Below are 25,555 nucleotides of genomic sequence, written 5' to 3'. Positions count from 1 at the left end.
GTGATGAAGGGTCTCGGCAGTAACATGATGAATCAAAGAAGTAAAGGGTTAATCCATTTCCCACTGCACAAAGAGGTCTCTCCGTTTCTAAAAACATCTGGTGTCATTACCAAATGAGTGATCTGGCCTTAATGTTGAGGGCTGAGGGTGCGGAGGATGACCATGACTCACAGTGGGCTGAAAATAAACCAGCCCTATACCTTTAGATGCAAATTAGAATAAATGGAATCTCTGATTTGAGGGGAAGAGCCTGGATCCTGAGCTACCGGGTCTGGTGAGCATCATCGCACCCACCCCGCACCTTTTGGCAGGCAGACGGCTCCACAGGCCACCAATGAGTCACTAAAATCTAAACTGTGGGTGAGAAGACAAAGTTTGATAAATGTGTCCAGCTATTGGAATAAAGACCCAGAACACAAGCAAATCAGGAAATTTGGCTACAACAACACAAAAGGAGCCCCAACCTGTGCTTAATGTTTTACACACACACACACACATTCATACATGTGCACACGTGCCTGCCCTTTCTTTCACTGAAATATCAGCTGCAATGTCTATTCCTAAAATACCCATGACTATTTCAGATTGAAGGAGCCCTGGTGGTGCAGTGGTTAAGTGCAGGGCTGCTAACTGAAAGGTCAGCAGTTTGAACCCACCAGCCATTCCACAGGAGAACGATGTGGCAGCCTGCTTCCATAAAGATTACAGCCTTGGAAACCCTATGGGTTGATTCTACTGCATCTTGTAGGGTCACTGGGAGTTGGAATTGACTGGAATTGACCTGATGGCACACGACAACATTCTGGATTGACACAATAACTGCAAGAAGAGGCTCAAATATAACAAAAATCATGGAATTGGCGCAGGACCAGACAGGACCTGTTATACACAGGTCTCCATGAGCCAATGTGACAGCAACCAACTACAACGACAAATTCCACAGCAACCAAAAAGGTAAAAAAATTAAAAGTGGTCAAGAGGTGAGGCACAAGTGTACTTAGGAAAGTTGATGGGGAAGGAGAGGAATGTAACTCGGGAAAAAGAGGAAATAAAGTGGAAGAAAAAAAAAATCAGTCAGTCAAGAAGGATCATAGAACCATGACTCCAAAGATCACACCTTCAAAATATCTTCAGTATGAGTTGGAATCAACTTGACAGCAATGGGTTTTATGTCTCCAAAATTCCTCCACTACTTTATGGGTTTAAAGACAACTTCCGCACACATTTCATTTTATTCTCTAGAAAACCCTGCTGTTATCACTCGAGGAAGTGACTAAGAAGGTCTGGCCTTTAATTATTGACCAAACACCTAGGTTACCCGAACTTAAATCCTCTTAATGACACATGAAGCTACACTAGGGGCCTGATTAGCTTGTCCAGTGTTAATTGGACCCTTTTCTGGGCATTTTCTCCCATCCTCTGTTTCATGATAGAGAAGAGTGGAGCTTAGTTTTTCAAATTTATGTTGAACCCAAGAGGTTTAAAAAAATGAAAAAGGGCAGAGAAAGAAAAGAGAAGAGCCTTCTTAAGGAAGTCTTTCTAGTTAAGTATATGCCTTCAGGAGCCTCTGGGTGATGCAATCAGTTAAGCACCTGGCTGCTAACAGAAAGGTGGGAGGTTCGAGGCCACCCAGAAGTGCCTCAAAATCAGCCATTGAAAACCCTGTGGAGCACAGTTCTACTCTGACACACATGGAGTCACCATGAGTTGGGGTTGACTTGATGGCAAGCGGTGTATGCCCTCAGATCTGGCCTGCCAAGTCAGTACCATGCAGAGCGTCCCTCTCTGCTCCTTTGTTATCTACGTGTTCTCTGGAAAACCCAGGCACTAGTGTGCATTTTTTTTTTTTTTTTTTTGGAGTAAGCATCTGTCAAAATGGTGCCTTCCAATACCCAACAACCTCCCAGCAACAATGAATTTCACCATCATTTGTCAAGGAATTTGGTAACATCTAAAAGACACTTCCCCAGAAACTCCCCCTTCTGCTCCCCACTGTCTTCTTGAGTCAAACTCCAACAGCGTCTTCTCTTGTAGAATCCGCCTCTGGCAAGGAGTTGAAAATGAATCTATCTTGGCCAAGTAGGAAATTATTTTGGGGGGACAGAATTAAACTTCAGGAGTTTTTCTTCCCTTTCTCAATTGTACTTTTGTTCATAGCTTCAGCTGGAGTGAGAGTGCAATCATTTAGTTGGGAGTTTATGAGTTCATATTTTATAATTAACGTTGCCAACAGGGGAGTTTGATTAATACCAAGCAGTGGATTTTGAGCAGTGTTCCATACAAATTGCCAAATTTAGCAATAAAATAAATTGGTTATGTGAACATAATTAGTATGATGACTACTTAAAATTCAAAACCGAATGTGAATAATTCCAAATGATCTGAGCCAAAAATCCATTATTTGTATAGAAGGGGAAAAGTATCCCATTTGGGTTTTATTTCACCCTCAACCACAATGTTATTCACCACCAACCTGAACATAATAAAACTTCCACAATGGGCTGTGACAATATTTTAGAGCAACCCAGAAACACACACACACGGGCACACACACAAAGGGAGTGTAATAAAGATAAGAAATGCTAAACCGTGAATTTTCATTGCAAATGTAAAAATCTATAACAAAATTTTCGACAAACGCTGCAGTACATTTTTTTCTGATGTGCTAAACATAAACCTCTGGCGCACAATTACACAGCGAGCTTTTCTTTCTTTAAATATTCACGGTACCTTATTGTCACCCTGGACTTCTCCAAGCCTTTGCTGAAGTTCTTTAATTTCTTCTCCCAGATGTTTGTTTCGGTCCTGAGAATCTCTCAATAGTTGTGCAAGATTAGCCTGGAAATATCAACACATTTTGAAATACAATCAGAAACACAGGGGGCCATAAATGTGGGGCTTTATTGGGCTTATTGAGGCTGGCGGCCAAGCCCAGCTGAGCCACACAAAAACCATTAGAGTAAATATGCATATAAGAATCGTCACTGCAGCGAGTGTGCAAGCAATGCCGCCACAGTTGCATGGAGGAAAATGAAGTTGGCCGTGAACTTCCATTTGAGGATGCTCTTTGTTCCCGAGATGATTCATAGAGGGCACTTGGACAAGCAATGGGGGAGTCCATTGTATTTGGCTTTCTTTTTTTTTTTAAGAGCTCATCACTAAAAAATCTTGAAAGTTCACAGAGTTCAATTCTAAAATTTGAGCCAACAATACAAAGAAAACATCATCTTCTTGTTTTAGTTTCCCTTCTCCCAAATGCACCTTGTTTTATGAGCTTTTCTTTGCTATCACAGTGCCCCAAATTTTGATCACAATTCTAGAAGGCAGCCAAAGAGGAGATCAATGGTGTGCACCAACTTCAGAAATCAGGCTCCAGAGGTAACTCCACAATCTCCTGGATTGGCTTTCTCATCTCTTTATTTCCTCACATGTAGCCCAGGTTTGACTCCCTGGCCAAGGAACCTCAAGTGCAGCTACCACCCCAGTCTGTCAGTGGAGGGCTGCACATTGCTAGGATGTTGAACTGTTTCAGCAGAACTTCCAGACTAAGACAGACTAGGAAGAAAGACCTGGTGATCTAGTTCTGAAAATCAGCCAGTAAAAACCCTATCGATTACAATGGTTCCTGCGCCTCGGATGGCACAGGACCAGACAGTGTTTCAGTCCATTGCGCGTGGGGTTGCCAAGAGTGGGGGGCTGACTGGACAACAGCTGATGACAACAACCATATGGCCGGCTCTGGAGGTACAGCAGTGAACAATACAGACAAGACCTCTTGTCTGGTAAAGCTTACATTACAGTGGGGGGTGGGAACAGTCAATAAAATAAATAATAACTTTTTTATGCTAGATGATAAGCGCTATGGAAAAAATTAAAGCAGGCACAGGGGATAGAACACGCTCAGGCAAAGGGTCAGAGAAAGTCCCACTGAGAAGGTCACATTTGAAAAAGTCAAGAGAGTGAATATAAGTCTTGTGGATATCCAGTGGAAAAATATTCCAGGCTAGGAAAATATCCAGTGGAAAAACATTCCCAGCTGGGAAAAAGACAACCCCTTCCCTCTCTCCCCTCTCCCCCATGGCATCTCAAAACTTCCACGGGAGTCTGCAAGGCCCAAGGGCAGTCTGAATCAAGGGCCACAGTGAAGATGGGAGATGATTCAGCTCTTGATTCTCTTTTTCCTGGTTCCTCGCCTCCACCCCACAGCTCTCCTTCCTTAGCACAAGGTTGATGGCTTCTGCGCCTTTCCTTCACGGAACTCTAGAACGTTTCCCAGACATTAGCTCATTGATCCTCTCCCTCGGCAGCAAGCATAATCCCTCCCTAACAGACGGAGGGACAGGCCACCAGGCAGGAACGACGAGCCCAGAGGAGGGATGGCAGGGAGGCCAGCATCGAAGCCACCTGTACATGTTCAGGTGAATCTCAGCGTCCTCATCTGGAGGAGACACAGCAAAATTCACCTTTACGGGAGCCTTCTCCTCAACATCGGAACAGATGTTCACAAAAACATTTTTGTAAGAGCAATTACAGTGAAAACTTAACAAAGGCAAAATCAAATCAAATCCCTCACCTCTCTAACCTTCTCCTTTTGAACCAATAATGGCTTGAGCTCCTCAGGTCAATGGGAACACCCTCACATTTGCTGCCCAGTGTAACTGCAGTGGCTAAGCCAGTACAACTCAAACGAAACCAAAAAACAATCTACTTCCCATTGAATAGAGTCCCACTAATGGCCACCCCATGTGCGCAAAGTAGAACTGCACTCCATGCACAGCAGCAGGTCACGAGGCCTTTCTTCAAAGACACCTCTGTATGTCGTTTGAACTGCTAACCTTTCAGTTACTAGCCAAGCGCTTAACCTTTTGGGCCACCAAAGCACTCCTACAACTCAATCTACCAGTGGTGAAAGACCAGTTCTCTTCCTCCAATCCATCAAAGATGGAGACTTTTGTAAAATACAATAAAAATGACATTTACAAAAAAAAAAAAAAAAAAACCTACAAGTATTTATTATTAGATGCAAGAGATATAAAATTGTGCCGTCAAATTGCTAGAAAAGCTTCCAAACACTTAATCTGGATTTCTGTACCTATCTCGTTGCAGACTGGAAACAAGCAGCCCCGACCCTGGCCTTGGTCCTTGGGCTGCACTCTGAATAGCACCGAGCTCAAAGTCACTGGCAGGTGTTTGGACACAGGCCCAGAGAAGGCACTTAGTATACACATCAGTCAATGAATCAGGGCTGGTTTATGAAACAACAATTTAGAGACCAGCAATCTGATTATCAAACATTATTTACCCTGCAGCCTGGACGAAAAGAAATCTAGCGAAAATAAAACCTACCAAATTACACTCCAGCAAAAACAATGGTCAATTAAAATCACATTGCCTCCAAGACAGCTCATGGTAAATCTACCCCGGCTTTAAAATTGACCCCAGGAGGTAGCGTGGGGTGGGGTGGGGTAGGGTGGGGTGGGGAGGTGCCCCCACATCGAAGCAGGTGATGGCAATTTTCTTTTACATTGAACAGGCTGGATTAGGTGTCAACACACAATTCTTTTCTATTCAGTCCTTCCACCTCCTCAACTCCAAAACAATAACTTTGAAAACTAGAAAATGACTATTCTGATAGGGTGCCTAATTCCTTGACATACACCTTCAAGGAGAGGGAAAAAAGTAGCACATTTCAAAGCCCTCAAAATAGAGGAGAAAAGTTCACATAATTCTTTTGACCAAAAATAACACCCATGACTCACACACATTCACCATTACAATCCATCAAGCGACCATGCGGCGCCTGCTTGTAATTTATCAGCGATGCAGAGCGCTTTGTCTCGGTGTTCTTGAGAAGGACTCCGTGGCCATCAGTTTAGAACAGTAACAGCGCTATGCAAAGGAAATGTCAGGGAAAAAGTGGCAGAGCAGCAAACGCCAAGAAAGAAGACAAAACCGAGAGATTATTTCTTCTAAACCTCTGGGGCAGGGGGTAGCCTAAATAGCAAAATATAAAAAGGTTTCAAAAGAAGCCTCTTTTAAATATTCAGATCTAGCCAGGGCAGACATTAAAGGTTGACATTTTAGCTCTAATAATAGCAGAATGCTGAATATAGCAGAATGTATTGTAGAATACATATATTTAAGTCGCTCTTTCTAGCTAGGGGTTTATCTATTAAAGTTGTGATGGGGAAAGAAGGGAAGAGAAAGTTGATGAAAATAGAGCCGAGAGACTCAGGCCGAAAGACTATTACTGCTCTCCGTTCTGAAATGCCTTTCTTTGTCACGGAACAAGTGGACCCCCAATTACAACTGATGTCTGCAGAAGCGCTTCACCCAGGCCAGCTCCTGGTGTGGGAACTGGGATGCTCCCGGCAATTCTCTATGCAGGGATGCTGACTGCAAACCCTGACCGGTGTTGTGAAGGCAGGCACCAGGGGGCTGAGACAGCAGTGTGGATCTCACTCCAACCTCTTCTCCACCTTTTTGTGGAAATTCCTGTCAAGGAGGGTAATGCATATGGGTGAGAGAAGCTGTCCTTCCACTTTTGACTCAGAGTTTTTCAAGTCCTGAGCTATGTGTGTCAGAGTAGAGCTGTGCCCCATAGGGCATCAATGGCTGATTTTCAGAAGCAGATCACCAGGCCTTTCTTCTGAGGTGCCTCAAGGTGGACTCGAACATCCAACCTTTTGGTTAGCAGTCGAGTCTGTTAACTATTTACACTACCTAGAGATTTCCAATCCCCACTACTTCTTAAACTCTAGCTCTTTGCCTCTACCGATTTATAATTCCACTATAAATGCCAGACAATGTCAAAACAATTTGCACTATAAAAACAAATAAACAAAAAACAAACCCATTGCCGTGGAGTTGATTCCAACTCATAGCGGCCCTATAGGACAGAGTAGAACTGCCCCACAGGGTTTCTAAGGACTGACTGGTGGATTCGAACTGCCAACCTTTTGGTTAGCAGCCCAGCTCTTAACCACTGTGCCACCAGGGCTTTTTACAATCTAGCCATGAAAAAGTTATTTTACATCATAATATAAAAATGAGGTATACTGAAGTCCTGTAATACACCTCTCAATCTACAGACATAAAAATCATAATCTGACTAAACCAGAGCCAGTATGGAGTCACATGAGCAGGGCCTCAAGTCAGCAAACTGAAACCTCAACTTCTATTTCATGTAATTACCGAACTTTCCCAGGAGCCAAAACCCAAGTCGACCTATTGACTTTTCGGCAACAGAAATCTAAGCTACCCAATCAGGACTCAATTGATCAGTTTAACTTGGCTCAAAGTTTCCCTTGATTCCAGACAAGGAGAGAAAACACCCGCCAGCCAATCCGAAAATTGCTGAATACATTTTCCTTGTTTCCTGTCTGTCCGCCATTACAAAAGCCTGTCCACCTGTACCACGCTTCGCAACTCTCATCCGACCTTCAGACCAGACACTCCAGTTCATGAACTGAAAAATAAAGCCAATGAGTTCATACACAAATTTAATATGGCAAACATTTTGTTTTTCACAATTATGACAGGAATGGAAAAGTGAGAGGGAGAGTGAAACCCTTGGCTAGGCACTTCCCCAAGAAGAAGAAAAAGACAGTGTGGGAGACAGAGACCAGAGTTAGAAAAGGCTGCTCAACTACATGTTATTAACCAAAAAAATCCAAACCAAACCCGTTGCTGTGGAGTCAATTCTGACTCACAGCGACCCTATAGGGCAGAGTAGAACCGCCCCAGGGTTTCCAAGGAGTGGCTGGTGGATTTGAACTGCCAACCTTTTGGTTAGCCACCCAGCTCTCAACCACTGTACCAACAGGGCTCCACATGGTATTAAGAAGTTGAAATACTTTGGGCCCTTTAAATCCATACCTTCAATAAGAAAAAGTACTAGATTAAGCAAAAATATGTTAAAAGAAAAAAAAGCTTGATGAAACATCAAGTGTAGTTGAGAGGTGTGATTGATAGCAAATTTAATTGCAATTTCTACTCCGCTGCTTTGGTCTGATGGGGACTCCTGTGTTAATACCAATCAACAGAAACTTGCTTTGCTTAGCAAGGGCCCTCTATTCACAGCAGCTGCCAAAGTGATGACCTCGGCTACAGCGACAGCTTTCTTATTTACAAAAAACAACCACCCCAGAGCTTTCTACATATATTTGGCTGTTCCAGGAGTCATCAGCAGCCTACCCCCAATTCTTAATCTCAAAACACACACTTGCGAATGAACGCCTTGCCAGGCCTCACGGGCAAACGCTTTTGAATAGGTTTGGGAGGTTTCTATTTAAATAAATGTTTGCTTAATCTTAGCCGTTACGATTCTGCATCTGCCACTTAGTGGCTCTGTTAATAGCTCCCAAGTTCTTTAGCCTCACTGAACCTAAATTTCCTCACCTATGAATTGGGAGAGGTTCATGCCTTCCTCACAAAATTGCAAAGATTCAGAGGGCTTAGCAAGGGGCCTGAGCGCTCAGAATGAAGTTGCCGCTATCGTTTGTGAGGGTGCCAATGGGCTGGACCCTGGATTTCTTCCCAGTTTCCCTGGTGTAACAGTAAAGTAATACCATTCAAAGGGTTATGAAAAGAAGCATCTCAAAGCCTTCGAGATCTTTGAAGGAAGTTTGAGGTTCTGAGCATCAAACCAGGATGCATATGCAAAGTTGCTCTGATTTGCTGTCACAGGGGGTTAAATAAAATGGACCAGGAGACATTTCTACCGCAGTAAAGGCTCCCCCCACCACCCTACAAAGCTCTGATTTCTCTAGGGTTGTCATCGCAGCGCATGTCACCTTCTAAAGGGGTCATCACTTTTTAGAGACAAGAAAGCAAAAGGTCCCTCCTGGACCAGGAGGAATATACCTCCTGTGGCGTGTCTGTTTTAAATCAAAACAGGAAAAGAAAAAGATAAAGATGTGTTTGGTTTTTTTATTCAAGGAGAAGTCTGCATGGAGAAAATGTGCTGCCATGACCCCAAAGAATCCCATCTCATAAGAAGATTAACCCAAGATAATTTCAATTCCCCTTTGTCTCCTTTGCAGGAACTGCTGGTTTAGCAAAAGAAAAAATATTTAAAGGGTCGTCTGAAATCTCTTCGTCATCTCGCGCTGCCATGCAGCGGGACGCTCTGTGTACAGTTCTGCCTGGAGGATCAAGAAGAAATTTTCATTTCAATATCCCATGAGAAGCTATTAGCGCAATCACTGTTGTCACGATTTCTTCACAGCTTCTTTAACGGATGATTTGCCATTGAAAATTGAGTTGTTTTAAAAGGATTCTAACTTCCAAAAGAAAGCCTGGACAGCTATATTTCCAGAACTACATACTACCTAGAAGTTGCAGTCTGTCCTTGGAGGAGGGAAAGACTGCACGGCAACATTATGATCGAGCATTGGTGGTGACAGGAAAGAACTCTGGGTTGTCCATTGCCATTGAGTCAATTTTGACTCATAGTGACCCTATAGGACAGAGAAGAACTGCTCCATAGGGTTTCCAAGGCTGTGTCTTTAGGGAAGCAGACTGCCACATCATTCTCCCATGGAGTTCAAACCACCAACCTTTTGGTTAGCAGCTCAGCACTTAACCTCTGAGCCACCAGGGCTCCTTAACACTGGGTTGTTGTTGTTAGGAGCCGTTGAGTCGGTTCCAACTCATACCTACCCTATGCACAGCAGAACAAAACACTGCCCGGTGCTGCACCATCCTCACAATTGTTGCTATGCTGTGTTTGACCCCACTGTTGTAGCCACTGTGTCAATCCATCTCACTGAGGGTCTTCCTCTTTTTTACTGACCTTCTACTTTACCAAGTATTATGTCCTTCTCCAGGGACTGGTTCCTCCTGGTAACATGTCCAAAGTATGTGAGACAAAGTCTCGCCATTCTTGCTTCCAACGAGCATTCTGGCTGTACTTCTTCCAAGACAGACTTGTTCGTTCTCCTGGCAGTCCATGGTATATATTCTTCACCAACACCATAACTGAAAGGCATCAAGTCTTCTTCAGTCTTTTTACTCATTGTCTAGCTTTCACATGCATATGAGACAATTGAAAACACCACAGCTTGGGTCAGGTGCATCTTAGTCCTCAAAGTGATATCTTTGCTTTTAAACACTATTTAAAGAAGTCTTTTGCAGCAGATTTGCCCAATGCGATGCGTCTTTTGATTTCTTGACTGCTGCTTCTGTGGGCGTTGACTGTGGATCCAAGTAAAATGAAATCCTTGACAATTTCAATCTTTTCTCCATTTATCACAATGTTGCTTATTGGTCCAGTTGTGAGGATTTTTGTTTTCTTTAGGTTGAGATATAATCCATTCTGAAGGTCATGGTCTATGACCTTCATCAGTAAGTGCTTCAAGTCCTCTTCACTTTCAGCAAGGAAGGTTGTGTCATCTGCATAATGCAGGTTGTTAATGAGTCTTTCTCCAGTCCTGATGCCCTATTCTTCTTCATATAGTCCAGCTTCTTGGATTATTTGCTCAGCAAACATTGAATAAATTTGCATAGGGAAAACATGAAACAATGAGTTAGCAGGTAGATATTCCAAGCTCACTTTTACTCCTTCCTCACCACTCCCAGAGGGCTTCAAACCAGTCAGTAACCTTTGGGCTTCTAGAAAGGGCTGGACTGAATGTTGGCTATGGGGTTCCTTTCCACTCAGTCTAAGAACCAAATTAAAAAAAAAAGAACTATAACACTGACCTACAAGTTAGTAGAATTGGAGTCTAGTCCTACCAACACTCACTGCACACTCACTAGGTACCAGACAACAAGCATTATAAGCACTTTCATATCAGTTCCTCATAAGAACTTTATGAATATTATATCCATTTTGAAGATGAAGAAATTGACTCTCAAGAAGATGACGGAGTTTGCCCAAGATCGCCCAGCCAGCACATAGAAAGGTTAAGATTTGAATTTGTGCAATTGGATACCAGAGCCCAGGCTCTTACGTTCTACTCTTCCATGGCACTGCCTTGCAACTTGAAAAATCTGCCAGTGTGACCTCAGAAGATAGTAGGGAGATACATACATACACATATATAAACCAAACCAAACCTGTTGCCATCAAGTTGAGTTTGGGTCACAGCAACCCTACAGGACAAAGTAGAACTGCCCCGCAGGGTTTTCAAGAAGGACCCGGTTGATTTGAAGTGCTCCCAACCTTTTGTTTAGCAGCCGTAGCTCTTAACCACTGTGACACCAGGGTTTCCTACATACATATGGGGTCCCTGAAAAGCACAGGTACTACAAAGACTAAGGATGTGGCATTGTTTTCTATCTATATTTGAGAAGAACCTTTAATACATTTTGAGCAGTAGCTCTTAAATGCAGTTGGTGGAACTTCAAGGATTCATGATGGCCTGCAGGGGGTCTGTGAATCCATGCAATTCTGTGTACTTTGGACATGTTATCAGGAGGGACCAGTATCTAGAGAAGGATATTGCGCTTGGTAAAGTAGAGGGTCAGCTTAAGAGAGGAAGACCCTCAACCAGATGGACTAACACAGTGGCTGCAACAATAGTCTCAAGCATAGCAACAATCGTGAGGACGGCGCAGGACCAGAGTGTTTCAGCACCTACCACCACCAACACATGTGCCTTTCCTGTGGCAAAGGCCATGGTTTTTGTCAGATTCTCAAAGGTGTCTGTGATTCACAAGATTGATGGCTAATGCGCTCAGCTGCTAACTTAAAGACTGGAGGTTCGAGTCTACCCAGAGGTGCCTCAGGAGAGAGTCCTGGCAATCTGTGTCTGACAAACCAGCCCTTGAAAATCCTACGGAACACTGTCCTACTCTGACACACGGAGGGTTGGCACGAGTTGGAACAAATGGCAACTGGTTTTTAGGAACCCAGAAAACTGAACTGAATCACGGGGAAGTCCAACAAAGGCTGATAATAGAAATCTTTCCCTCTGAGTCAAGAGATGAACAGGGGAAAAGACCAGAAGACAGCTCATAGGAATTCTGCTCTCTAAGGGAAGAAGTGGAAGCCACAGCTTCAAAGCCAACAGGCAAGAAGACGCTCAATGCAACATCTTTTTTTCCAACACGCTTATCTTGCGATCTTCACGTCTTGTCTGTTAGCTCGGCAGGTGATTCTTGTTTCAGTGTCTTCTACTTATGAGATGTGTATTTGCTTTGCAGCTGGAGGGGCAAATACTTCACTGCTATTTTGCCTTTGGGATAAACATATAAATAATACAGGAGACACTGGGTCGGGGTGCATGCTTCTACCCTCTTCCTGCTGACGGAGAAGTTTAGAAAATAATTGTGCCTCTCCCTCCCCGTATTCGCACACGTATGCCAAAGCTGTCTGCTTCCAGTGAAATGCAAAGTTTCACTGTAACCACTGCCTAAAAATTTAATGCTGCGTTTTCTTCCCCACACATTGAGCTAATGAAGATGACATCCTGATACTCCCTGCCCAAAAATCTATCACATGCTTAAAACCATAAATAAATAAATAAGCTAAAGTGAAAATTATTTTAAAAGGGTAAGATTCTTCTTTTCTCCAATTACTGGAGCTATTTTTCCCTACTACTTAATCAAGGCAAGTGGCTTCCATTATGAAAACAGAATTCCCTTCTTCACTTGGTGCTACAGATTAGGAAAAAAGGCCTGGTGATCTACTTCCAAAAATTAGCCAATGAAAACCTTATGGATCTCAACAGAACATTGTCTGACTCACTTGCTTTGGATATTATCTTAGTCATCTAGTGCTGCTACAACAGAAATACCACAAGTGGATGGCTTTAGCAAACAGAAATCTATTCTCTCACAGTCAGGAGGGTAGAAGTCCGAATTCAGGGTACCAGCTCCTGGGCAATGTTTTCTCTCTCTGTCAGTACTAGAGGAAGGTCCTTGTCATGAATCTTCCCCCGGTCTAGGAGCTTCTCAGCAAAAGGACCCTCGGTCCAAAGGATGTGCTCCTCTCCTGGCCCTTCTTTGTTGGTGGCATGAAGCCTCTCTCCTCTCTGCTGGAATCTCTTTTTTATATCTCAAAGTCTGACTCAAGATACAACCTAATCCTGTAGATTGACTCCTGCCTCATTAACGTAACTACCTCTAATATCCCTCATTAACATCATAGGGGTTAGGATTTACAACACATAGGATAATCACATCAGATCATAAAATGGTGGACAGCCACACAATATTGGGAATCATGCCGTAGCCAAGTTGACACATTTCTGGAGGATACAATTCAATCCAGGCACTGGGCTGAGCACTGTGCCTGAATTAGTTCATTTGTTCCTCGTAGACAGTGAGGTAGATACCGTATTTATCCTGTTTTACAGATGAGAAAACTGAGACTCAGGCACCCAAAGGAACCCCTCAAAGCCACACAAATAGTTTGATAGATGTTATTGTTGACTCCCCAACAGGACTTCCATACCCAGGTGATTCAGCCAATTAGTGTGTGGCACTTCCCTGGTGGAAGTCGTTAGAGTAGGCATGGAGACATGTCCTACACTGACCCAATCAGACTAGAAGGAAGGGTGTTTGCTCCATGGCTGGATTTTCAGCCTCTCCTGCTAGACATGAACAAAGCAGCATATAGCTTTGATTGCCCTGGAAGCCATCCTGCGTACATAAGAGAACCAGCCTTAGAAGGAAACAAAGGCTAAAATCAAGAAGAAGCTGATGTTAAGTTGGGATAATGGTAGGGTTGCCAGATAAAATAGAGAATGCCCCATTAAATGCAAATTTCAGATAAGCAACAAATAACTTTTAGTATAAGTATGTCCCAAATATTTCATGGGGTATACTTATATTAAAAAAGTATTCACTGCTTATCTGAAATTCAAATTTACTTGGGTATAAAGGTCCCTGAGTGGCACAATAGGTGGTCCCTGGTGATCCGCTTCCATAAAAATTACAGCCAAGAAAACCCTATGGAGAAGTTCTAGTCTGTAACACGCGGGGTCGCCATGAGTCGGAATCAACTTGATGGCAACAGGTTTGGTTTGGTTTTACATCTGGCAACCCTACACAGGGAAGAGAACAAGTACATGACAACTTCATGAAGCCGCTGATTGTACTAAGGCCCACACTACCTCTGAATTTCTGGTTATATAAGATCATCAATTACTTTATTGTTTAAACCATTCAGAATTTGTTACTTGCACCCCAGTGTATCCTAACTCACGCAGTAAATCTGTGGATCCAACCCAGGGAGGAAGACTACAGAACCCAAGCTTATACCCACCATACTAAATCCTAAAAGGACAAAAGCTAAATGCCATATTAAAAGCCATAAAGCCAATGCTTCGGACATTGAACTTGTATTTTTCAAGCTATAAGAATGCATCCAGAATGACTTACTAGAATTCATCAGATTCTCCTCAGTCAGTGTAAATTTTTTATTATAAAGTCATGGAACGTGAATTCACTTAAAACCGTAAAACTCTCTCATAAATACTAACAAACTCTAAAATCGCAGCAAAGATGACTGCCTACAGCCACCAAAGACACAAAAACACCTAGCAACTCAAGATTAACTTTTAAATTTGTGAACATTCATGTAATTTTGTTTTAAAAAAAAAAACAAAACAAAACACCAATGAACTCCATGGAAAAAATAAACTTGAGATCAAACCAGGAGTGATATGTAATAATCAAAGTAGTAGGGAGTATGAAGATGGCAGCACTGGATGGGTGGCCATAGGACTGAGTTGCTATTTAAGGGTGAAGAGTGCTTTTTTTCTTTGTCTTCTTTTTAGGATGTCTTGGGTACACTATTCACTTAGCACCAGAATCTCTAAGACAGTGAACCCAAGGAGTTTATATGTGGTGCCAGGTATACCATCAATGAACAGAAGCAGGATGCTGCTTGAGCCATTGAAGCTGTAGAGTCCAGGCAATTCCTGGTCCTCATCTGCATCCACCAGCCTGAAGCCTTACTTAGTGTAGAGGTTTTCCCATCATACAGCACACACAGCATCAATGTCACCATTGCTCCAGCTCCCCAAAAGGCCACGTTGGGTGCTGTTGAATCGATTCCAAATTTTAGCCACCCCATGTGAAGTGTAGAACTGCCGCACAGGGTATCCCAGGCTATAATCTCTATAGAAGCAGATTACCAGGCCTTTTCTCCCTTGGAGCTGCGGGGTGGGTTCAAACTGCCAACCTAATGGTTAACAGCCAAGCATTTAACCGTTGCAGCACCAGGGCTCCTTTTTCAAGCCCAAAACTTTATAATTCAGGGGCATGTCAGGATAGAACATTGGGAAGTTAAGGAAAGTTCTAACAAAGATGTTACTGGAAAAAGCTATATATGTGTGTGTGTATATATATGTATATGTGTGTCTGTGTGTATATATATGTATTTTCAACTAGATTAAAAGAAATTTAACTTAGAATATTCCTGAATATAATGTTATTAAATGTTAACTGTCCCCGAATTAATCTAAAAATTTAACAAAACCCCAATCAAAATACCCATAGCGTGTGAGAGAGAGAGAGAGAGAAAGAGATTGGGGGAAATAACATGTTTCTAAGTTTTAGCTGGAAAAATGAACACATAAGAAAAACAAACAAACAAACAAAAATCTGAAAAAGAAGGGTAAAGGGAAGAAGACTAGCCCAATCAGTATTAAAAGAACTCCAAAGCAAAATTGATTAGAATAATCTGATACCACTATAGGACTACACAGGAAGTTCAATGCTACAGAAGAGAAACACCAGAATCAGATCCACAGCCTTATAAGAATTTGTGGGCATCCGAAATCAGCGGGGGAAAAATGGATTATTAATAGATGCTGTTGGTTACCATATAGGAGAAAAACAATGAAGTCAAAGGATAACTTCTGATTGTTTTTTGTTGTTGTCGTTTTGGTTTCTTTTTTGCTTGTTTTTGATGAAGATATACATTAATTCGGAAGAGGATGTAGAGTGAGCGATATCATTGCTTATGTCAGAAGGATTTGGCTGAAAGCAGAGAATACCAGAGAGATGTTTACCTATGTTTTACTGACTATGCAAAAGTCTTCAACTGTGTGGATCATAACAAATTATGGATAATATTGCAGAGAATGGGAATTCTAGAACACTTAATTGTGCTCATGAAGAACCTGTACATAGGCCAAGAGGCAGTTGTTCTAAGAGAACAAGGGGATGTTTTTGTTGCTAGGCGCTGTTGAGTCAGTTCCGACTCATAGAGACCCTAAACACAACAGAATGAAACACTGCCCGGTCCTGGGCCATCTTCACAATTGTTGCTATGCTTGAGCCCGTTGTTGGAGCCACTGTATCAATCCATCTGGTTGAGGGTCTTCCTCTTTTTCACTGAGCCTCTACTTTACCAAGCATGATGTTCTTCTCCAGCGACTGATCCGTCTTGATAACATGTTCAAAGTATGTGAGACATAGTCTCACTGTCCTTGCTTCTGAGGAGCATTCTGGTTGAACATCTTCAAAGACATTTAAACAAGGGGATGGTTTAAAGTCAGGAAAGGTGTGCATCAGGGTTGTATCCTTTCACTATACTTATTTAATCTGTATACTGAGCAAATAATCTGAGAAGCTGGACTATATGAAGAAGAACGGGGCATCAGGATTGGAGGAAGACTCATAAACAACCTGCCATATGCAGATGACACAACCTTGCTTGATGAAAGCTAGGAAGACTTGAAGCATTTACTGATGAAGATCAAAGACCACAGCCTTCAGTAGGAATTATACCTAAACCTAAAGAAAACAAAAATTCTCACAACGGGACCAAAAAGCAACATCATGATGAATGGGAAAAAGTTTAAAGTTGTCAGGGATTTCATTTTACTTGCATTCACAATCAACGCCCTTGAAAGCAGCAGTCAAGAAATCAAAAGACACATTGCGTTGGGCAAATCTGTTGTAAAAGACCTCTTTAAAGTGTTAAAAAGCAAAGATGTTACTTGAAGACTAAGGTACACCTGGTACAAGATATGGTAGTTTCGATTGTCTCATACGCATGTAAAAGCTGGACAATGAATAAGGAAGACCAAAGGAAAATAAAAGCCTTTGAGTTATGGTGTTGGTGAAGAATATTGAATACATCATGGACTGCCAGAAGAATGAACAAATCTGTCTTGGAAGAAGTACAGCCAGATTGCTTGTTGGAAGGAAGGATGGTGAAACTTTGTCTCATGTACTTTGAACATGTTATCAGGAGGGACCAGTCCCTGGAGAAGGACATCATGCTTGGTGAAGTAGAGGGTCAGCGAAAAAGAGGAAGACTCTCAATGAGATAGACTGACACAGTGGCTGCAACAATGGGCTCAAACATAGCAATGATTGTGAGGATGGTGCAAGACCAGGCAGCTCTGTTGTACATAGGGTTGCTATGAGTCAGAACCGACTCAACAGCACCTAACAACAACGCACAGCAAGCATATATCAACTCAGCAATTTCTACACGAACAATTCATTGACATTGGTTCTTGTTATTAGGTGCCGTTGAGTCAGTTCTGACTCTTAGCGACTCTATGCACAACAGAACGAAACCCTGCCCGGTCCTGCGCCATCCTCACAATCATTGTTATGTTTGAGCCCATTGTTGCAGCCACTGTGTCAATCCACCTCATTCAGGGTCTTCCTCTTTTCCACTGACCCTGTACTTTGCCAAGCATGATGTCCTTCTCCAGAGACTGATCCCTCCTGATAACACGTCCAAAGTATGTAAGACACAGTCTCGCCACCCTTGCTTCTAAGGAGCATTCTGGTTGTACTTCTTCTAAGACAGATTTATTCGTTTTTCTGGCAGTCCATGGTATATTCAATATTCTTCGCCAACACCACAATTCGAAGGCATCAATTCTTCTTCGGTCTTCCTTATCCATTGTCCAGCTTTCACATGCATATGATGCGATTGAACATACCATGGCTTGGGTCAGGCACACCTTAGTCTTCAAGGTGACAACTTTGTTCTTCAACACTTTAAAGAGGTCCTTTGTGGCAGATTTACCCAATGCAATGCATCATTTGATTTCTTGACTGCTGCTTCCATGGCTGTTGACTGTGGAGCCAAGTAAAACGAAATCCTTGACAACTTCTATCTGTTTTCCTTTTATCATGATGTTGCTCATTGGTCCAGTTGTGAGGATTTTTGTTTTCTTTATGTTGAGGTGCAATCCATACTGAAGGCTGTGGTCTTTGATCTTCATTAGTAAGTGCTTCAAGTCCTGTTCACTTTCAGCAAGCAACGCAGGTTGTTAATGAATCTTCCTCTAATCCTGATGCCCTGTTCTTCTTCATATAGTCCAGCTTCTCGGATTATTTGCTCAGAATTCAGATTAAATAGGTATGGTGAAAGAATACAACCCTGGCGCACAGCTGTTCTGACTTTAAACCAATCAGTATCCCCTTGTCCTGTCCGAACAACTGCCTCTTGATCTATGCAAAGGTTCCTCATGAGCACAATTAAGTGTTCTGGAATTCCCATTCTTTGTAACATTATCCATAATTTGTTATGATCCACATAGTCGAATGCCTTCGCATGGTCAATAAAACACAGGTAAACATCCTTCTGGTATTCTCTGTTTTCACCCAGGATCCATCTGACATCAGCAATGATATCCCTAGTTCCACGTCCTCTTCTGAAACTGGCCTGAATTTCTGGCAGTTCCCTGTCGATATATTGCTGCAGCCGTTTTTGAATGGTCTTCAGAAAGTTTTGTTTGTGTGTGATATTAATGATATTGTTCTTTAATCTCCACATTCAGTTGGATCACCTTTCTTGGGAATAGGCATAAATATGGATCTCTTCCAGCCAGCTGGCCAGAAAGCTGTCTTCCATATTTCTTGGCAGAAACAAGTGAGCACCTCCAGTGCTGCATCTGTTTGTTGAAACATCTCAATTGATATTCCATCAATTCCTGAAGGCTTGTTTTTTGCCAATGCCTTCAGAGCAGCTTGGACTTCTTCCTTTAGTACTATTGGTTCCTGATCATATGCTACCTCTTGAAATGGTTGAACATTGACTAATTCTTTTTGGTGTAATGACTCTGTGTATTCCTTCCATCTTCTTTTGATGCTTCCTGCGTCATTTAATATTTTCCCCATAGAATCCTTCACTATGGCAACCTGAGGCTTGAATTTTTTTTTCAGTTCTTTCAGCTTGAGAAACGTCAAGCGTGTTCTTTCCTTTTGATTTTCCATTTCCAGCTCTTTGCACATGTCGTTATAATACTTTACTTTGCCTTCTTGAGGTGCCCTTTGAAATCTTCTGTTCAGTTCTTTTACTTTATCAATTCTTCCTTTTCCTTTAGCTGCTTGACGTTCGAAAGTAAGTTTCAGAGTCTCCTCCAACATCCATCTTGGTCTTTTCTTTCTTTTCAATGACCTCTTACTTTCTTCATGTATGATGTCCTTGATGGCATTCCACAACTCATCCGGTCTTAGGTCACCAGTGTTGAATGCATCAAATCTATTCTTGAGATGGTCTCTAAATTCAGGTGGGATGTACTCAAGGTCATATTTTGGCTCCTGTGGACTTGCTCTGATTTTCTTCAGCTTCAGCTTGAACTTGCATACGAGCAACTGATGGTCTGTTCCACAGTCAGCCCCTGGCCTTGTTCTGACTGATGATATTGAACTTCTCCATTGTCTCTTTCCACAGATGTAGTCAATTTGATTTCTGTGTGCTCCATCTGGTGAGGCCCATGTGTATAGTCGCCGTTTATGTTGGTGAAAGAAGGTATTTGCAATGAAGAAGTCGTTGGTCTTGCAAAATCGATCATTTGATCTCCAGCATTGTTTCCATCACCAAGGCCATATTTTCCAATTACTGATCCTTCTTCTTTGTTTCCAACTTTCACATTAAAATCATCAGTAATTATCAGTGCATCTTGATTGCATGTTTGATCAATTTCAGACTGCTTCTTCATCTTTGGCTCTAGGGGTTGGTGCGCATATTTGAATAATAGTCGCATTAACTGGTCTTCCTTGTAGGCGTATGGATATTATCCTATCACTGACAGCATTGTACTTCAGGATAGATCTTGAAATGTTCTTTTTGACAATGAATGCAACACCATTCCCCTTCAAGTTGTCATTCCCAGCATAGTAGACTATATGATTGTCTGATTCAAAATGGCCAATACCTGTCCATTTCAGTTCACTAATGCCTAGAATATCAATGTTTATGCATTCCATTTCATTTTTGAAGATTTCTAATTTTCCTAGATTCATACTTCATACATTCCAGGTTCCGATCTTTAATGGATGTTTTCAGCTGTTTCTTCTCATTTTGAGTTGTGCCATGTCAGCAAATGAAGGTCCCGAAAGCTTTACTCCATCCACAACATTAAGGTCGACTCTACTTTGAGGAGACAGCTCTTCCCCAGTCATCTGTTGAGTGACTTCCAACCTGGGGGGCTCATCTTCCAGTACTATATCAGACAATGTTCCACTGCTATTCATAAGGTTTTCACTGGCTAATACTTTTCAGAAGTAGACTGCTGGGTCCTTCTTACTAGTCTGTCTTAGCCTGGAAGTTCAGCTGAAACCTGTCCTCCATGGATGACCCTGCTGATATCTGAATACCAGTGGCATAGCTTCCAGCATCACAGCAATACACAAGCCCCCACAGTACGACAAACTGACAGACACGTGGGGTGATATTGGTTACATTCTTCAAACTGTGCCACCTTTTTCAATATCTTTTTCTGAATTGTTCTGCTGCCATCAACACAAACTTACTGTCCCTAATCTTCTCATTTAACCTTTCAAGTTGCTGTTGTCAATTTGCTCTCATGTAGATAATTCCTTAAAGAACACAATGCTCAAGGCAGACATTTCTTTTCCAATTAAGCTAAACTGTTGTTTGATTTGGAAACCCTGGTGGTGTACTGGTTTAGTGCTACAGCTGCTAACCAAGAGGTCGGCAGTTCAAATCTGCCAGGCGCTCCTTGGGAACCCTATGGGGACAGTACTATTCTGTCCTATAGGGTTGCTATGAGTCGAAATTGACTTGATGGCCCTGGGTTTTTTGGGTATCGTTTGGTTTAAAGGTGACTTCAGGAGATAGTTTTGGTTTAAGGTTTAAGGACTTTCTCAGGGCAATAGTTTCGGGGGTTAGCAGCATCAGTGGCTCCATAACGTCTGGACTCCATGAAGATTTGAAGTTTTGTTTCACACTTTTTCCCCTTTTAATCAGGATTCTGCTACAGAACCTTTGAGCAAATCGATAACTTTTGAGTTTTGGTAGTAAATGGCTTTTACAAGTCTGACGCAGCAGGACCTAAACAGCAGAACAGTATCCACCCACCAAACAGTGAGCTAAAATGCAGTAGCCATGAGCCCTCAGCTCTCAGTTTTTCCAGGTTTTCCAACAAGAAAAGAACGCAGTCAACTCTTGCACCCTCTTCCATCCTGTTAGACTTTACTATGTTTCACCCCATTCTGAACCCCTCTTCACAGTCAGTATCTGTCTACAACCTCGATGGAAAGGATTCTCGGATGCAAAGGATTCTGGGAAATTAAAAGAAGCTCTTCTGTATACATTTTGGCATTCCTGAGCCTCCCAAAAGAGTGCCTGTGTGGCACAAAGGGTTTGTACTTTTTTCACCAAGGAGAAAAGGCCTGGCAATCTGCTTCAATAAATATTACAACCAAGAAAACCCTATGGAGCAGTTGTACTCTGTAACACATGCGGTTGTGGTGAGATGGAATCAATTCGATGGCCACAGGTTTGGTTTGATTTTGGATCCTCCCAGCTGTTGTCAGCATCAATACTGACCACCTGAGCCTTATCAAAGAAAAGGAATAAGTCTTACCTGTTTCCTCTTTTCCGGGGGCAGTGATGGATCTCCATCCTACAAGGAAAGCAATGTTACATTTTACTTTTTCAAAACACAGATTTGCTTATACTCAAGGAAATGAACCAAACCATGAACCTAAATCCAGACACCCACCTTCAACGGCCCTGAAACCAGTAATCTGCTGAACCAAGCGCAAATATACTTTTCAAGAAATTAACTATAAGCTAAACCAGAGTTATTTTGGGAAAACCCAAAGGGAATCAGTTCCAATTAGGACCATATATTTTTTCTAAAATTATGTGAACTGGAACAAAACTGGATTTAATCGAAATTATTTTTGAGCACAGCCTAAACTGAAATAGTATTTCACTTGGTTTGGGTCCCTCTATAAATAGTTAGATCCAAAGGAATAGTGATGGGCAGACAGACACACACACAACCATACACACACACACACACACACACACACACACACACACACACACTTGAGCCTTCTCTGTGGGCAGGAGAATGGCAAGGGGAAGAGGCAAACAGGTGATTTTCCCTTCTTACTTTTTCTACTTCTGTATTGTTTGAATTTAACCATATTTTGAACAAATGGCATTTTAAAATCCCCCTCTTTATATCTTAACGAGGGAAGAGGAAAACCACCGTGAATACGTACAATCAGCTCCCGGTATTTCTTCTTCAGCGACTGGTGGCGTTCTCGGAGCTGATTGGCCATGAGTTTGTACTGGTCTCTTTCCTGCTGGCATGTGTCCAGCTCCTTGGAAAGGATCAGCAGGGCTTCCTTTTTACTCTCCAGCTTCCTTTTACACACTAGGTACTGCAGAGCAAACACATTAGAGCAACTGGTCAAAAACAGCCACAGGTCTCCACTTAACACACCCTGTGGATTCTTTTGCCTTGTTTTTAGAGATCCTACACCCAGAGACATTTGTGAATAAGTGACACAGTGTACATAAAGGCTGCTACAGTGCCTGATGCATACTCCACTCACGAAAGCACCAAAATTTTGGATATTCATGAACTTCGATTAACTATCAAAAACAAAACAAAACCCATTGCCATCAAGTTGATTCTGACTCATAGCAACCCTATAGAACACAGTAGAACTGTTCTGTAGGGTTTCCAAGGAGCAGCTGATGGATCTGAACTGCTGACCTTTTGGTTAGCAGCCATAGCACACCATAGCTCTTAACCACTATGCCGCCAGGGACCCTTGATAAACTAGGACAGGGGAAATGATCTAATTGACAAGTACAAAAGCAGACTGTTAAAATGTGTGCATGTGTGGTATGTGTATGCACATATATTCCCGGGGGGCAGTGGAGGTTCAGTGGTAGAATTCAGGAGACCTGGGTTCAAGTCCCCATCAATACACCTCATATGCAGCCACCATCTGTCTGTCAGTGAAGGCGTGCATGTTGCTAGGATGTTGAACAGATTTCAACAGAGCTTCCAGATTAAGACAGACCGGGAAAGGCCTGGGAATCTACTTCCAAAAATCAGCCGATGACAGCTCTCTGGAGCACAACGGTCAAATCTCGTTATTCATGGGTCGCCATGAGTCAAAAGGCCCCTTGGTGGCAGCTACAACAATAACAACATATATAACCAGACCCCAATTTTGTTTTAAAAAGATTTATCTATCCAGGCAAAATTGTGTAAAATTTTCTTAAAATTTGCAAAATGACATACACAGAATATTTAAAGAAGGATTTTCAAAAAAAAAAACTACTAAAAGTTGCAATGGTAGTAAAATTAGTTGCTTTTTTAAAAAAATTTCCTCTTTCTGCTTTTCTATGCTTTCTAAATTTTCTATAATAAACCTATATGGCTTCTATAAACAGAAAGAATACAAAAAAAGTCCTTAAAAATAATTGAATTGAACCATAAATCACTGAAATAGATTGCACCTGCCCACACAGCCCAGCAGGCATTCTCTCACTTGAGAATTTGTTCACTACCTCGGCCTGGCAATGTACAACTTCAGTGATTCAAAGACAGGCACCCACCACCCAGAGACTCATTTTATGAGCTGAAGTATTTTAGCCACACTTTAAAGTCTCCAAAAATAATAGGGTGCACCTAGCTGGAACTCTTGCCTGGGAGTTATGGGATTTCTTCAATCCTCCTTCTCCACACTCCCCGCTGCCCTGAGCCACCCCCACCTGACTGACGGTCACCTACCACACTGGCCAGGGTGAGCCTGACTAGGACTCTTTAGTTTTATTGGATATATCGCACCGTCTGATGTTATTCACACATGTGAAATGTGGCACGAAATACCTTTTGAATTTGCCCCGTAAAAGACCAAATTCGGAGCATTCATGAAAACAATTTATAGTTTCATTATACACTCTGACATGAGCACTTTGTCATTATGGAGGCTCACACAAAGCAGAGAGAGAATCAGCACTCCCATACCATTTGAGTCAATGCTCTTTTATGGACAAAAAGCATTACTCATATATAGTGCTTGCTAGGAACTGACTTTGTTAAGTTCAATTTCAAATAAATGAAAGCGGAGAAAAAGTTTTGTGCATTAGCACAATTTTTTTTTCTTTAAAAAAAAAAAAGTAATTGCCTGGCTTCAAAAACAAAGGAGAAAGAAAAGCCATTCTGAGACAGATTTGAGTTCTAAGAGAAGACACCTCCACCTTGGATGAATTTTATTCCTGGCAGTAATGAGGTTGGAATTTTGCCTTAAAACATCCTGGATTTTGAGACTTTGACATCGTCTTCATGGAGGCAAAATGGTTCTGTTGTCACAGTGATTTCTCAAGAGTAAAACCCCCAATGAGTAAATATCACAGGAGAGAGGCTCAAAAAAGCAAAACTGCAACGTCCTAAGGGAGGTATTGAGATTTCACAGGAAAAAATATCATTTACACACAATTTAACAGATCCGCTCTTGTTCTTGCAGTTCTATTCCCATAATCAGCAGCTTCGGTTGTCAGTGCTATTAGTATCAGTGACACATAGATGGCAACTTTCATCCCTTCAAGCTATCAGATCCAAACCTGAGGCCCCAAAGACACTCAGTGACTTTCAACTTTGGGGATGAAAAACCCAATCACATGGAGGCGCTGCAAGTTGCAGTAGGCAAGATTAGGTGCAGCATCTGGTCTACTGAAAGTGGATTAGGCAAGGGCTGCCACTTACCAATCACTGGTAGACTGGGAATCAAGCTTCCCTGACCCTGAGAGACGACAATCTGTTAGGGTCTGTTATGGGTTGGATTGTGTTCCTCCAAAAGGTATGTTGAAGTCCTAAGCCCTGGTACTTGTGAATGTAACCTTATTTGGAAATAGGGTCTTTGAAGATGTCATCAGTTAACATGAAGTTATACTGGAGTCAGGTGGGTCCTAATTCATTAAAAATCCTTATGAACAGAGAAGAGACCCAGAGAGACGTAGGAGGAAGAAACCAAAATCAAACCAAGCCCATTGCTGCCCAGTTGATTATGAGTCATGGTGACCCTATGTGTTACCACTTAGAACTGCTTAATAGGGATTTCATGGGTGTAATATTTATGGAAGCAGATCGCCAGGCCTTTCTTCCATGGAGTGACTGGGTGAGTCTGAACCGTCAATCTTTTGCTTAGTAGTTGAGTGTGAACCGTTTGCTACACCCAGGGGCCCTATGGGGGAAAGATGGCCATGTTAAGATGGAGGTAGAGATTGTAGTGATGCATCTACAAGTCAAGGAACGCCAAGGGTTGCCAGGAACCACCAAAAGCTAAAAGAGGAAAGGGAAGATCTAGAGCCTTCTGGACTTCTAGCCTCCAGAACCATAAGACAGTA

The 25,555-nt window shown here is 42.2% G+C and overlaps 1 protein-coding gene across 3 annotated transcripts in view; it reads right to left on the bottom strand.

The window, feature by feature from the left end:
• Nucleotides 1–25,555, bottom strand: part of CCDC149 (coiled-coil domain containing 149) — a 194,754-nt gene that overhangs the window by 59,679 nt on the left and 109,520 nt on the right. For all 3 annotated transcript variants that reach the window (XM_049886425.1, XM_049886424.1, XM_049886423.1), the window contains 3 exons: nt 22,411–22,572; nt 21,762–21,800; nt 2,731–2,838 (listed from right to left, as the gene is read on the bottom strand). In XM_049886425.1, coding sequence (XP_049742382.1) covers nt 2,731–2,838; nt 21,762–21,800; nt 22,411–22,470 — 207 coding nt within the window. In that variant the 5' untranslated portion in view covers nt 22,471–22,572. The remainder of the gene's footprint in view (nt 1–2,730; nt 2,839–21,761; nt 21,801–22,410; nt 22,573–25,555) is intronic.

This window comes from Elephas maximus, chromosome 5 (assembly GCF_024166365.1).
Source record: "Elephas maximus indicus isolate mEleMax1 chromosome 5, mEleMax1 primary haplotype, whole genome shotgun sequence".
In the NCBI taxonomy this organism is placed as follows: domain Eukaryota; kingdom Metazoa; phylum Chordata; class Mammalia; order Proboscidea; family Elephantidae; genus Elephas; species Elephas maximus.
This window is presented reverse-complemented; position numbering and strand designations above follow the sequence as displayed.